The sequence below is a fragment of the Perognathus longimembris genome, chromosome 6, assembly GCF_023159225.1.
Source record: "Perognathus longimembris pacificus isolate PPM17 chromosome 6, ASM2315922v1, whole genome shotgun sequence".
Lineage (NCBI taxonomy): Eukaryota > Metazoa > Chordata > Mammalia > Rodentia > Heteromyidae > Perognathus > Perognathus longimembris.
In genome coordinates this window covers 38,524,445-38,537,591 of record NC_063166.1, presented here as the reverse complement: position 1 = coordinate 38,537,591, position 13,147 = coordinate 38,524,445, and the positions used below count along the sequence as shown (strand labels likewise).

The following is a 13,147-nucleotide window of genomic DNA, read 5'->3' as shown; positions in this document are numbered from 1 at the left end:
AAGGAGATGCCAACAAGATTAAGAATTTTTAAAGATTTTAAAAGCTTGAAGTCTTTCCTTTTAACTTCTCATACCTTTGGTTTTAAGGAGGTGGGAAAAGTCTTTCTGACTGTGTGGCTTGTTCCCCACTTAAACCAAAGCAACATCATCTGCCTTTAGTGCAGGTCTTAGAGAAGGCTGCAATGGGGAGCAAGTTCAATTCTGGTTTACCAATTTACTACCTGGGTGTCTAGGTCCATTTATTGCTGACACTGGATAACTTATAAATAGTAAAAGTTTATTTGGTTCATGGTTCTGGAGGCTGGGAAATGAGTGGTGAGAAATACATCTGTTCAGCCTCTGGAAGGGCCTCTGCTGCATAGGTCTGTGATGTCACACAGTGGGATTGAGCTAGTGTGTTGGATCAAGCCTCCCTTCCTCTTCTAATAGAGACACTAATGCCACCATGGAGGCATTAGTGTCACTCTTATGACCTCATCTAATCTTAATTACCTCCACAAGCCCCACTTTTGAAACCCACATGAATTTGAAAATTCAACCTCCAACACACAAACTTATAGGGGACCCATTCAAACTATAGCACTGGGCGAATGGAGTAAGCCAATTCTCTTCTCTCAGTCTACAAGACCTATCAAACACACACACACACAACCACTCTCTCTTTCTCTCTCTTTCACACACAAACACACACACAAACTCTGTCTCACTCTGTCTCTCTCTCATACACACACACACAACAGTAATAAGCACTGTCCTATGCAGGGAGGGACACACACACACACACACACACATACACACACACGACAGTAATAGTACTTTCCTATGCAGGGAGGGCTAGGTACACATACACACACAAACAGACACTAATAATAAACACTGTCCTATGCAGGGAGGGCCAGGTGCATGGTGACAAGGGAGCTTCAGCTATATTAGATACAGTAATCCTGGCTTTTCTGGCTGAATGATTTGGTTAAGAAAGTCATTTGAATCTGGCCTGGTTTTCTTTTTCTTTTTTCAAATTTTTATTATCAAACTGATGTACAGAGAGGTTACAGTTTCATACGTTAGGCAATGGATACATTTCTTGTACTGTTTGTTACCCTGTCCCTCATACCCCCCTTCCTCCTCCCCCTTTCCCTCCCCCCCCAGAGGTGTTCAGTTCACTTATACCAAACAGTTTTGCAAGTATTGCTTTTGTAGTTGTTTGTCTTTTTTCACCCTGTGTCTCTCAAATTTGGTATTCCCTTTCAATTTCCTACTTCCAATACCAGTATACACGGTTTCCAATATACTCAGATAACATTACAGAGATAGTGTAGGTACAACCACGGGAAGGTGATACAAGAACATCATCAATAATAGAAGCTACAGATACACATAGGACGTTGAAAGTAGTTACAACTGTGATATAACAATCATTTCCATAACCTGGAGTTCATTTCACTTAGCATCATCTTATGTGTTCATAAGGGTATAGCTATTGGGCCTTGTGATGCTCTGCTATGACTTGCCTAAACCTGTACTAATTATTCCCAATAAGGGAGACCATAGAGTCCATGTTTCTTTGGGTCTGGCTCACTTCACTTAGTATAATTTTTTCCAATTCCTCCATTTCCTTACAAATGGGACAATGTCATTCTTTCTGATAGAGGCATAAAATTCCATTGTGTATATGTACCACACTTTGCTGATCCACTCGTCTACTGAGGGGCATCTGGGTTGGTTCCAGATTCTCGCTATGACAAATTGTGCTGCGATGAACATTGTTGTGCTGGTGGCATTACTGTGATTTTGTTTGTGGTCTTTTGGAAAGATACCCAAAAGTGGGGCTGCTGGGTCATAGGGGAGTTCTATATTTAGCCTTCTGAGGAATCTCCATATTGCTTCTGGCCTGGTTTTCTTTTCTGAGCTCCGAACATTCTCAGTTCTAGTAGAAGGCATATATATAGGAGAGAAATGATCCAGATCAGGTTTTGTTTTGTTTTCAAATTCCTGGCAAGTTTACTCTTTTTGTTTGTTTGTTTGTGTTTTGCCAGTTCTGGGGCTTGAACTCAGGGCCTGAGCACTGTCTCTGGCTTCTTTTTGCTCAAGGCTAGCACTCTACCACTTGAGCCACAGTGCCACTTCTGGCTTTTTCTGTATATGTGGTGCTAAGGAATCAAACCCAGGGCGAGCACTTTACCACTAGGCCATATTCCCAGCCCCAAGTTTACTCTTTTGCCAAACATCAGTTAGATTGATAAATAGGACCTATGGAGCTATAGAACTTGTTCCCTTCAAGGCATTTTTCTTGGAAGTTTTGTATTGCTGCATTACCAGTACTTTAAATTTTAAGCAAGCTAAACTGTTTCCAAAAGCTAAAGAAAATTTTGAGAAATTGATGTTGAAGTGCTTCTGTTCTTTTAAAATACACATTTTAAAATTCCTTGACAGGGGCTGGGAATATAGCCTAGTGGTAGAGTGCTTGTCTTGTATACTTGAAGCCCTGGGTTCCATTCCCCAGCACCACATATATAGAAAATGGCCAGAGGTGGCACTGTGGCTCAAGTAGCAGAGTGCTAGCCTTGAGCAAAAAGAAGCCAGGGACAGTGCTCAGGCCCTGAGTTCAAGCCCCAGGACTGGCAAACAACAACAACAACAACAACAACAACAACAACAAAACGAATAAAATTTTTTGACATACTACATATAGTGTGGGAGGAGAGATTTTTCCCCCCCCCCTTTTATTCTCTTGGGGTCTATGGCTGGGCTTGAGAATTAGATTTATAAAAGGCAGAAAACAGGAGAGAGGTGAACTTCATTTTTTGTGAATTTATCTTTATTTTTTGCTGATCCGGGGGCTTGAATTCGGTCTGGGCATGAGGTTCCTGAGCTATTTTGCTCAAGGATAGTGCTCTATCACTTGAGCTGCAGCTCTACTTCTAGCTGTTGTTGTGGTGGTGGTTGTTATTGTTGTTCTGGTGGTTAATTAGAGGTAAGTGTATCACAGATTTTACTTCCTGGGCTGGCTTTAAAACTCAATCTTCAGATCTCAGCCTCCTGAGTAGAATTATAGGCATGAGCCAGTGGTGCCTGGCAACTGAGAATATTTTTATGTATGTTCAGAGACCTTCACATATAAGAAATGAAGCCCTAGAGAAATGGGTGGGTCTGAGAGCTTTCTCAGCATGTTAACAAAGCATGGTGAATATTATAGGAGATCATACCTTATCCTGACTATTTAGGTCCAAGCTCTTTATGTGCTTGGTTGTCACCTAAAATTAAAAGACCAGTGCTGCTTAATGACTTAAGTCAGAGCAGGACCTGCAGTCTTCTAGGTCTAGGTTGTGTCAAGATTTTATCATTGGTCATCCTGTCATGATACCTGACATTCTATATCATTCCATTCTCCTCTTGCCCTATCCATGTGCAAGAGAGCAGAGCAGATTGAGAAATATCCAACACAATGGCCTAAAGTCTGTCTTTGGCAGACTTGGTTGGTCATCTGACAAACTTAGTCCAGATTTCTGGTCTATTCACTCATATTTTTGGTGTTGGGCAGCTGGTCTAGTGAGCAGCTGAACTACTCAAGGTTATACAAGGGTGGCCTGTGAACTGATTGAGACCACTGTAGATCTGTCAAAAATTTGGGCTAGAAACATTTAGGAGGGATTTGAAGAAGTTACATATACATTCAAAATCGCCTTGGTATGTCACCTACAAAATGCTATTTCTGATTGGAGTACAAAGGGACCACTCTTTTTCAGTGACTTGACTTCCCAGCCCACACCCCAGACCTGATGATTAGAAAGGTTTCAGCTTCAGCCCTTTAGATACTACAAACCGAAAACAACAACAAAACCTTTAACTTGTCCTCAGGGGAGCCATGCTCAACTTGCTGATGGTTCATGAAGGGAAAAATAGTGTTTTAATAAGCAATTATGTTTGGGGTGGTTTATTATGTAACCAGCACAATTGGTAAAACTAGAAATCTCTTGAGCAAAGCACAGTGCACCTGCAATCCCAGCACTCAGGAAGCTGAGGCAGGAGGATCATGAGTTCAAGACTAGCTTTGGCTACACAAGACCCCATTCTCATACCCAACCCTTCACCCAAAGCTAGGAATCACTGTGTGCCAGGAGTACTTTAGCAGCTGAGGCAGTTGATGTTTGCACCAGGACTAAACACATTTATAGGGCTAGACTACCTGGTCTAAATTTCAAAAAGTTACTTTTGTAAGTTGTAACATTTAACTACAGCTGCTGCTGGACTTCTAGTGGGGTGAAGTAAGTTGGCACTACAGTAAGTGGAAAATGCGTTTAGCTCACCTACTCAGCTACAGGTCCTAGTCTAACAATATGGTATACTATAGGGCATTTACTGGTTCCCCTTCATGACCTTTGGGAAGCTCTTCCATCAAACCCTGAAGTGCAGTTGTTATGGTATATGTATGGATTTCACAGTTGAAAGAGGAGCCATCCCTAACCACCTGTGCTAAGATCCAGCACAGTCTCAGGCCCCTATCTCAGGGTGAAGGCCTGGAAGAGAAGTGTCCCAGAGTAGAGATGTACATGGACATCAAAGAGCACTACATCTTCCACAAGGAACCACGGAAGCCAGGCAGGATCCCACAGTCCCCTTGGGCCTCAAGTGACACACTTGACCTTCCTGCTGCTGAAAAACAACCCTCTTCTGTTCCCTCCCACCGCTAGGGTCTCTCCTCTCCTTCTGAGCTCTAGACCTACTGAGGTATAATATAAATAGATGAAATTAATTAATTAATTCCATCCTCAAGCTCCATTTGATTTTAGTTGACTTTAAAGTCTCTAATTTTGGAGGATATCTGTTATTTTGTTTCTAGTCTCCCACTAACTGTCCTGTAGAAGACACTTTTTTTTTTTTTTTTGTCAGTCATGGGCCTTGAACTCTGGGCCTGGGCATTGTCCCTTAGCTCTTCAGCTCAAGGCTAGCACGCTACCACTTTGTGCCACAGTGCCACTTCCAGTTTTCTGGTGGTTAATTGGAGATAAGAGTCTCACAGACTTTCTTGCCTGAGCTGGCTTTGAACCATGACCCTCAGATCTCAGCCTCTTGAGTAGCTAGGATTATAGGCATGAGCCACTGGCACCAGCCTAGATAGCACTTCTGACACATGGGCCATGATGGTAGTGGTTACCTAAGTGATGCAAGCCATTGTTTGTCAAAACCACCAATGCCAGGTGCCAGTGGGTCACACCTATAATCCTAACTACTCAGGAAGCTGGGATAGGAGGATTGCAGTTCAAAACAAGCCCTGGCAGGAAAGTCCATGAGACTCTTACCTCCAGTTAACCACCAGAAAACCAGAAGTGGTGCTGTGGCTCAAATGGTAGAGCACTATCCTTGAGCTGAAGAGCCCAGGGACAGTGTCCAGGCCCAGAGTTAAAAGCCTGTGAGCAATAAAAAAAGCAAACAAAAACCTCACCAAGTCTTCACTTGGGACTGTACAGGAGTCTAATGGATGAGCTTTTGATATCAGAAGGACAAAAACTCCATTCTTAAAAGAAGAATTAAAATTAATTTAAATTAATTTTTTAATTTAATTAATTAATTTTCAGGTTCAGGGCAGCCAGCGTGTGAGGGGCAGCCCTTGGTCCCTCACCTTTGCGACCTTCAACATCGCTTTCTGAACATTCATCCTATGAAGAACCATGAAAGCTGATGATCTGCATCTGCAGACTGTGACTACAGGCATGCACCACTACACGTGGCTCCACTCAGCTCCTTTATCCTATATTTATCACTATGTGTAACTCTATTCTCAGGGAAGCAGGTTTGAAACTAGAATCTCCCTATTCATGGTTGGCTGAACTGGAAATAAACTTTGTGTGTTTTTCCCCCAAAACTCATTTCAGTGATAGGGTAATATCAGGGTTTTGTCTTTTTTTTTTTTTTTTTTTTTACCAATCCTGGGGATTGAGCACTGTCCCTGGCTTCTTTTTGCTCAAGGCTAGCACTCTACCACTTGAGCCACAGTGCTACTTCTGGCTTTTTCTATATGTGGTGCTGAGGAATCGAACCCAGGGCTCCATGTATACAAGGAGAGCACTTTACCACTAGGCCATATTCCCAGCCCAGATCTTTGTCTTAATGAATGATCTAATCCAGAATGGATTGAAAATTTAAATATATTATTGGTTTTGGGTGGAAGATGGGGCCCAGTTGAAGGAATGGGTCACTAAGAAAGGGCCTCTTGGAGGGAGTCTTATTCTTGGCTCTGTCCTATTATTGTTCTCTGCTTCTTGGCTGCAGGAGGTGAGCAGCCTTTGCCTCACTTTCCTATCAGCCTGTGGATCCAGACAACCTTGGACTAAAACTTCTGAAGTCATACACTAAAACTTCAAATACTTTCTCACTTAAAGTTGTATATATTAGGTATTTTGTCACACTTCCCAAAATTGAATTACTACAACAAGGTACCATTTGATATGAGAAAAAACAGCTTTTCTCTCTTGGTGACCCCAGCTCCAGTAACTGCCACTGCCCTACCCAAGAGTTTGAGTTTAAATCCCAAGGGCTCCTCCAGGCCCAGAGTGTACCATGCTGGATTTCCTCCTAAGAGCTCTCAAATCTATCTACCCCACAACCATTGTTCAATGTGTGATTACCCTTCACCTCAATGATTGGAAGGTCTTCTATTAGGTTCACCCACATTTTTCAACTCATTATTCTCTAATTAGAATTATCTTTTCAAAACTCACATGTTGGTTGGTTGTTATTGTTGTTTTAATTCAAAACCATGCAATGGCCTCTCAGTACTCAAAGTTGGATAGCTGGCCCTTCCTTGTCCTCCTAGGTTTTTGTTTGTTTTGTTACTGGGGTTTGAATTCAGGGCCTCATGCTTGCTTGCTAGGCAGGTGCTCTACCCCTTGAGCCATGTCCCTGGCTCTTTAAAAATTCTAGTTATTTTTAAATAGAGTCTTGAGTTTTTCCCCTAGCCCAACCTAGATCTCTGTTCTTCTTCTTTATATTTCCATATACTTTGGAGTTCAGATGTGCACCATCATACCCAGTGTGTTAATTAAGATGGAGTCTCACTATCTTTCCTTGCCCTCGTTGTCATTAACCATGATTCTCCCAGTCCCCTCTGCTTCCATGTTGCCTCCTACATGTAGCTTTTTAATGGGCTCTGATGGTCTTCCCATAGCATCTAGAGTGGCTGAGTTTGAATTAGTGTTAATATAGTTCAGTCTACTGAGAGCTCCATGGGGGTGGGGACCAGGCACTTGTATGGCCCTGACAGTGACTGATGTCATCTTTTTTTTTTTTGGCCAGTCCTGGGGCTTGGACTCAGGGCCTGGCTTCTTTTTGCTCAAGGCTAGCACTCTGCCACTTGAGCCACAGCGCCACGTCTGGCCATTTCCTGTATATGTGGTGCTGGGGAATTGAACCCAGGGCCTCATGAATACGAGGCAGGTACTCTAGCCACTAGGCCATATCCCCAGCCCCGACTGATGTCATCTTAAATTCTGTGTTCCAGCTGAGTCACTTGCCTCCTCTAGTACCAGTTCTAGAATCAAGCCAACACATCTCCAAAGAGGGAGGTAGCCCAAAAAGTCAACCCAAACTCAAATGTTTCAGAAGTCCTATTTGTCTTTAAATTAGTATGTTTATGTTCACAACATATCAATGTCCACTTAAGTATAAAAATATCTTTTTCCACAACCCCAAAGATAAGGAAAGAAAGGACCTCTTCTGAATTTGTCTTATTGCTTTTAGATGATTCTATATTCTTTACCTCATATATGGGGTCTTCACATGCACATCTGAGGGAAGCTGGGAGGAGGGCACAGAATGAGTGGAAAGCAGGTGAAAAAATACAACAGAGGGGCCCATCAGGTACATTAGACTCTTATGAAAGTGAATTAAGCAACTCAAGGGTGGTGATGGGAGGGAGGGAGAGAGGGGATGAAAGAGAAAGCGGGAACAGATGATACTTAACAAAAGGAAAGAGATGGAGGAAATGGTTTGTTAAAGTTCATAGAGTTCATAAATATATATATGTCTGTATACATACACATGTACATACACACACATATCTTTTCCCCCCATGCTGTTTTGTTTTGTTTTGCTGGTATAAGAGTTTGAACTCAGGGTCTTGTGCCAGACAAGTACTCTACAACTGAGTCATGCCTTTAGTTCTTTGGGCACTGGTTATTTTTGAGATAGGGTCTTTCTTTCTGCCATGGGTGAGCCTGGACCCTGATTTGCCTATTTTAGACTTTGAGATGCAGGCTTGCAGACTCTTCTGCTGGGGCTGGAAACTCAATCTCAGCTGCTCACATAGTTTCAGATTCCAGGCATGCACCACTATACCCAGTTTCTGCTCATGGTGGTCTAAAACTTTGGTCTTCTTATTCTCTACCTCCCAAGTAGCTAGGATTACCGCTAGTACCTGGCTTTGTGCAATTTTAAAAAGCTGCTTTGGCTGGGTATATGGCCTAATGGTAGAGTGCTTACCTCACATACATGAAGCCCTGGGTTCGATTCCTCAGCACCACATAAACAGAAAAGGCCAGAAGTGGTGCTATAGTTCAAGTGGTAGAATGCTAGCCTTGAGCAAAAAGAAGCCAGGGACAGTGCTCAGGCACTGAGTCTAAGCCCCAGGACTGGCAAAACAACAACAACAACAACAACAACAACAACAACAACAACAACAACAAAAGCTGCTTTATGAGGTGCCATTGTCAGCCTTGTGAGTAGTTAGGATTACAGGCACCAGGCACCAGCACCAAGATTCTTCCCCAGATTCTGAAATTGGTCCAGGAAGGTAGGCCAGGTAGATCTGGTGCTTTTATATAAGCCTCATAATCAAGATGAGGTGAAATTACACAAGTCCACAATGACCAGCAAGACCCCAGCTTCCTCAGGACACCCCTCAGCCTGTGCTTATTGACAGCAGGGAAAACTATTGTGTGTTTGTGGGGATTCAAATCCTACTGCAAACTAGCAACCATGTTTCCTCTAGTGAGCAGATGACAGTGAAGTTTGATCAAGACAAAAGATAGCCTTGAAAACGCTGATCAAATAGAGGGACAAAGTGTAAACAAATGCAGTAGTGGTACTCTCTAGACACTGTTGAAAATGAAGTATACAACTTGTGGGTGGGATTGGAGGGGATAACTGGGAGACAGTGAGGGAAGGGGTGACATTGTCTGAAAAGAAATTTACTCTTCACCTGACTTATATAACTGTAACCCTTTTCTACATCACTTTTATCATAACAATAAAATAATTTAAAAAAAATCTCGGACCAAGACTGGCAATGGTTCACACCTATAATCCTAGCTACTCAGAAGAGTGAGATCTGAGGATTGGTTTGCAGGCACCCAAGCAGGAAAGTCCATGAGACTTTTTTTTTTGGCCAGTCCTGGGCCTTGGACTCAGGGCCTGAGCACTGTCCCTGGCTTCTTTTTGCTCAAGGCTAGCACTCTGCCACTAGAGCCACAGCGCCACTTCTGGCTATTTTCTGTATATGTGGTGCTGGGGAATCGAACCCAGGGCTTCATGTATCCGAGGCAAGCACTCTTGCCACTAGGTCATATTCCCAGCCCCCATGAGAATCTTATCTCCAATTAATCTCCGAAAGCTGCAAGTGTAGTTGTGGCTCAAGTGGTAAAGGATTAGCTTTGAGTAAAATAGTTCAGGGACCGTACCCAGGCCCTGAGTTCAAGCCCAAGTACTGGCACCGAAGACTAGACAAAACAAAACACAACGCTGCTGTCAATTTAGTAAGTCGGGCGATCTTCCAGGCTCTCCTGAGCTAGAGGGTCTGGAGGCCTTAACTTGAGTGTCAGGAGCCGGGACCTGCTCAGTGCAGGCGGGGTCAGGCCCTCACTGAAGAAGCGCTTTGGGAGCCGGGAAGAAGGCGACCCGCCTCGGAGGGTGGCGGTGCGCGGCCCCAGCGGGGCCCCTTCCTTCCCCACCCTGTGCTGACCCACGGGCTGGCCCGGGCAGGGAGGGCCTGGGACGTGCTAGCGAGCACAGCGCGAATGGCCTCCAGCTGCACTCGGCTGTCAGCGGCCAGCGGCCAGCGGCGTGGGCTCCGCGCGGTTCCCAGCTGGACCTCCCGAAGGGCCGAGGGGCAAGCGGCAGTCCCGAAGTTTGGAAATGGAAGCAACCCCACGCTTTCTGGCGAGCCGCCTGGGATCGGTCGCCTCGCAGCCTCCTCGCTCTCGGGACTCCCTGGACTGACAGCCTGGGGAGACTGCGGGGGACCACCCTCCTCCAGAAGACAGACCGATCAACCCGACTTCACGGGCGGGGAGACTGTCCCGCCTCTCATCGAAATCCTCCGACCGGGACACTGCAGAAGTACGGCAGACTCGGGCCCCACTCGGGGTGAGTTGGGGGGCGGTGTTAGGGAACTTGCGTCCTTCACGCAGTCCTCTCATTTTCCACTGGCCCTTGGTGAACCCGCTTCCAGGTGTTGGGGCCGAACTCTTCCCCGCCTCTGACCCTCCCCTGCGGGCAAGTTCAACTCTAGGGCCAGCCCCAGGCCCGCACTACCCTCCTCCGTCCCGGGTTACAGCAGCTAAAAGCGGGAGCTCCTCGGGCCTCGGGCGGAGCTGCCTTCCCTGCTGGAGGCTGTCCGACGGGGGCGGGGCGCCCCTTCCACCGCCCAAGGCGAGAAGTTTCCAGAGGCTCATTAACCCAGGGATTCGCCCCGGAGCAGGTCCTGGGGCCTGGTTGTCTCTATGGAGGCTCTGGAGGAGCAGCTGCCAAGCTCGGAGGCTCCGGGGTCTGCACTATGTGGAGACCCCCTGCCCGCGGCGGAGCTGCTCCGCTCGGAGGTCTCCTGCACGGAGAGTGGCTCTTCGGAGGCCCCGAGCCCAGACTCGCAGCTCTGGGACAAAGCTGTGTCCCCGAAGACCGAGATCGCCGTCCCAGAGCCGGAGGAGCTGCTCTGCCGCCGGCCTCGCGCGCGCTCCTTCTCCCTGCCGGAGGACCCCATCCTGCAGGCGGCCAAGTTTCTGCAGCAGCGCCAGCTGCAGGCCCTGCGGCCGGACTCCCCGGGCGACGAGCGAGCGGTCAGAGCGCTGCCCGGCCCGGACCTCTGCTGTCCCAAGTGCAAGAAGCGAGTGCAGTTCGCCGATTCGCTGGGGCTGAGCCTGGCCAGCGTGAAGCACTTCAGCGACTCCGAGGAGCCGCAGGTGCCGCCCGCTGTGCTCCTGCGCCTCCGCAGCTTCCCGGTACTTTCCAAGGACCTGGAGCAGCTCGGGGGGCTGTTGGCGGCTGCCAAGGCACCTGCGCCGCTCCGGGCGCCGCCTCTCCGGCTCCGACCCCTTTTCCAGCTCCCGGGGCCGAGCGCCGCAGCTGAGCGCCTGTGGCGGCAGCGCGTGTGCCTGGACCGCGTGCAGTGCTCGGCTGCTTTGGGCACGGAGGTGACTGGCGCTGGCCGGGTGATCAGTTGTCCCGGCCCCAGGACGGTGACCGTGCGGTACACTTTCACCGAGTGGCGTTCCTTCCTGGATGTGCCCGCCGAGCTGCAGCCTGAGGAGAGGGAGACTCGGCTCCCAGAGGCGCCATCGGGGGTCTCTGGATCAGAGTCTGGGAACTTGAAGGAAGAGCCGGCCGCCGAGCGCTTCTACTTCTCCCTGTGCCTGCCTCCCAGTCTGCAGCCCAAGGAAGAGGAGGATGTGGACGTGCGGGGCGTCGCCGTCCACTTTGCTATCTGTTATCGATGTCAGCAGGGCGAGTACTGGGACAACAACGCGGGGGCCAACTATACCCTGTGCTATGCGCGCTCCCAGGACCAGCCTTGAAGGCCCGGCTCTGTAGCTTCGGGGATTGCAAACAAGGAGCCGAACTGCAACAGATCAGGGGAGAGAGTTTGGAGGACCTGTTGGGAAACTTCGCTGTATAACGGATGTGGAGTGAGTGGACCTTGGAGGAAAAGGGTGGTTCGTGAGCCAGCACTGAGGGCCTGGGCAATGCTCCGAATCTCCCCGTGCTGTCTTCTCTTTGACCAAGCTATCTTGGCTTCCAGAATCCCCAACCTACATTGGAATGGAAAGCGATCCCCAACGCCTCCAAGTCCCCTCCCCAGCAGAGGCTCTCTGTAAAAAAAAAGCGATCCTGAGCCCAGAGGGCAGCTCTGACTTCCTGTTGTGTTAGGTCCCCATGCTGAGTTTCCATCCTGGCAGCTTGATGGACAGCTGTAGGGAAAGGACAACTCGCTCCCCGGAGGGAAAGTGCTCTCGCGGGACTGTAGCCTAATTTTCTAAGAAATTTGGGTGGGCTGGGTCAATCTGTCTTTCAATTGTGATTTTGAAGCGTTTGCCCAGACTTGAAGTTATTTACTTGCGCATTTGCCTACAAATTACACTTTTCAGAAGTAAATACCACTTGCACATGCTTAACCTGCTGTTTGGTACTTTCTATTTTACCCCCACAGTCAGGCGACACCAGCCAATGGTACCTACACTTTAACAACTGTTAATTGGCAGTATTTACAATTTTTTTCCCCTTCTATCCCTGCTCTGTTGTTCTGAATGGCTCCCGTCCCCCATACTGGGTGAAAATGTTCTTTAAAAGCTTTTGTAAAAGGCATGCTGTACCCTGTTTTAATAAGATGCTTGGTAAATTAAAATACCAGAGTAAGTTGGCCTTAGCTGTGAAGATTGAATACATAGCTGCTAGACTCTGGGCCATTAGCAGTCAGAGAAGCTGGGCCCTTACAGGCTGGACTCCAAGTGCAGGGGGTGGGAAATGGGAGGGCGGCTCTTTGTCCCTCTCAGAACCACCAGGAGGGTGACTTGACCTGTAATGAAGCATGCTCAGCAAGTATGCTGCTCAGTGCCAGGTAGCACCTTGTACTGAAGAGCCAGAGGCGCCGGGACAGTATTGTCTTCCTCACTCACTGCTGGTGGCTGTGGTTCCAAGTTCAGGTGTGCATGGTAGGTGTGTAAGGACTTCATTCACCCCTTCATCATTCATCCCTTCATTGATGCACTGTTTTGATGTTTTTTAAAAAAGTTTTCCTAGTTTGAAGCACATGGCTAGTATACGCAATTATTTTTTTTTGGGGGGGGGGGGGCGGTGGCCAGGAGGTAGGTTTTTGTCACTGCTCTAGAGAAGGGAGTTAGCAATTTGGCTTGGAGACTCTTTTTTCAGGGCCAGAGACCAA

The 13,147-nt window shown here is 47.3% G+C and overlaps 1 protein-coding gene across 1 annotated transcript; it reads left to right on the top strand.

Annotated features, from left to right (window-relative positions):
• Positions 1 to 10,715: 10,715 nt before the first annotated feature.
• Positions 10,716 to 12,416, top strand: Ppp1r3g (protein phosphatase 1 regulatory subunit 3G). The gene has a single exon (XM_048347394.1). It carries the CDS (start codon positions 10,716 to 10,718, stop codon positions 11,781 to 11,783), a length of 1,068 nt encoding a protein of 355 aa, XP_048203351.1. The 3' UTR covers positions 11,784 to 12,416.
• The last annotated feature ends 731 nt before the right edge of the window (positions 12,417 to 13,147 follow it).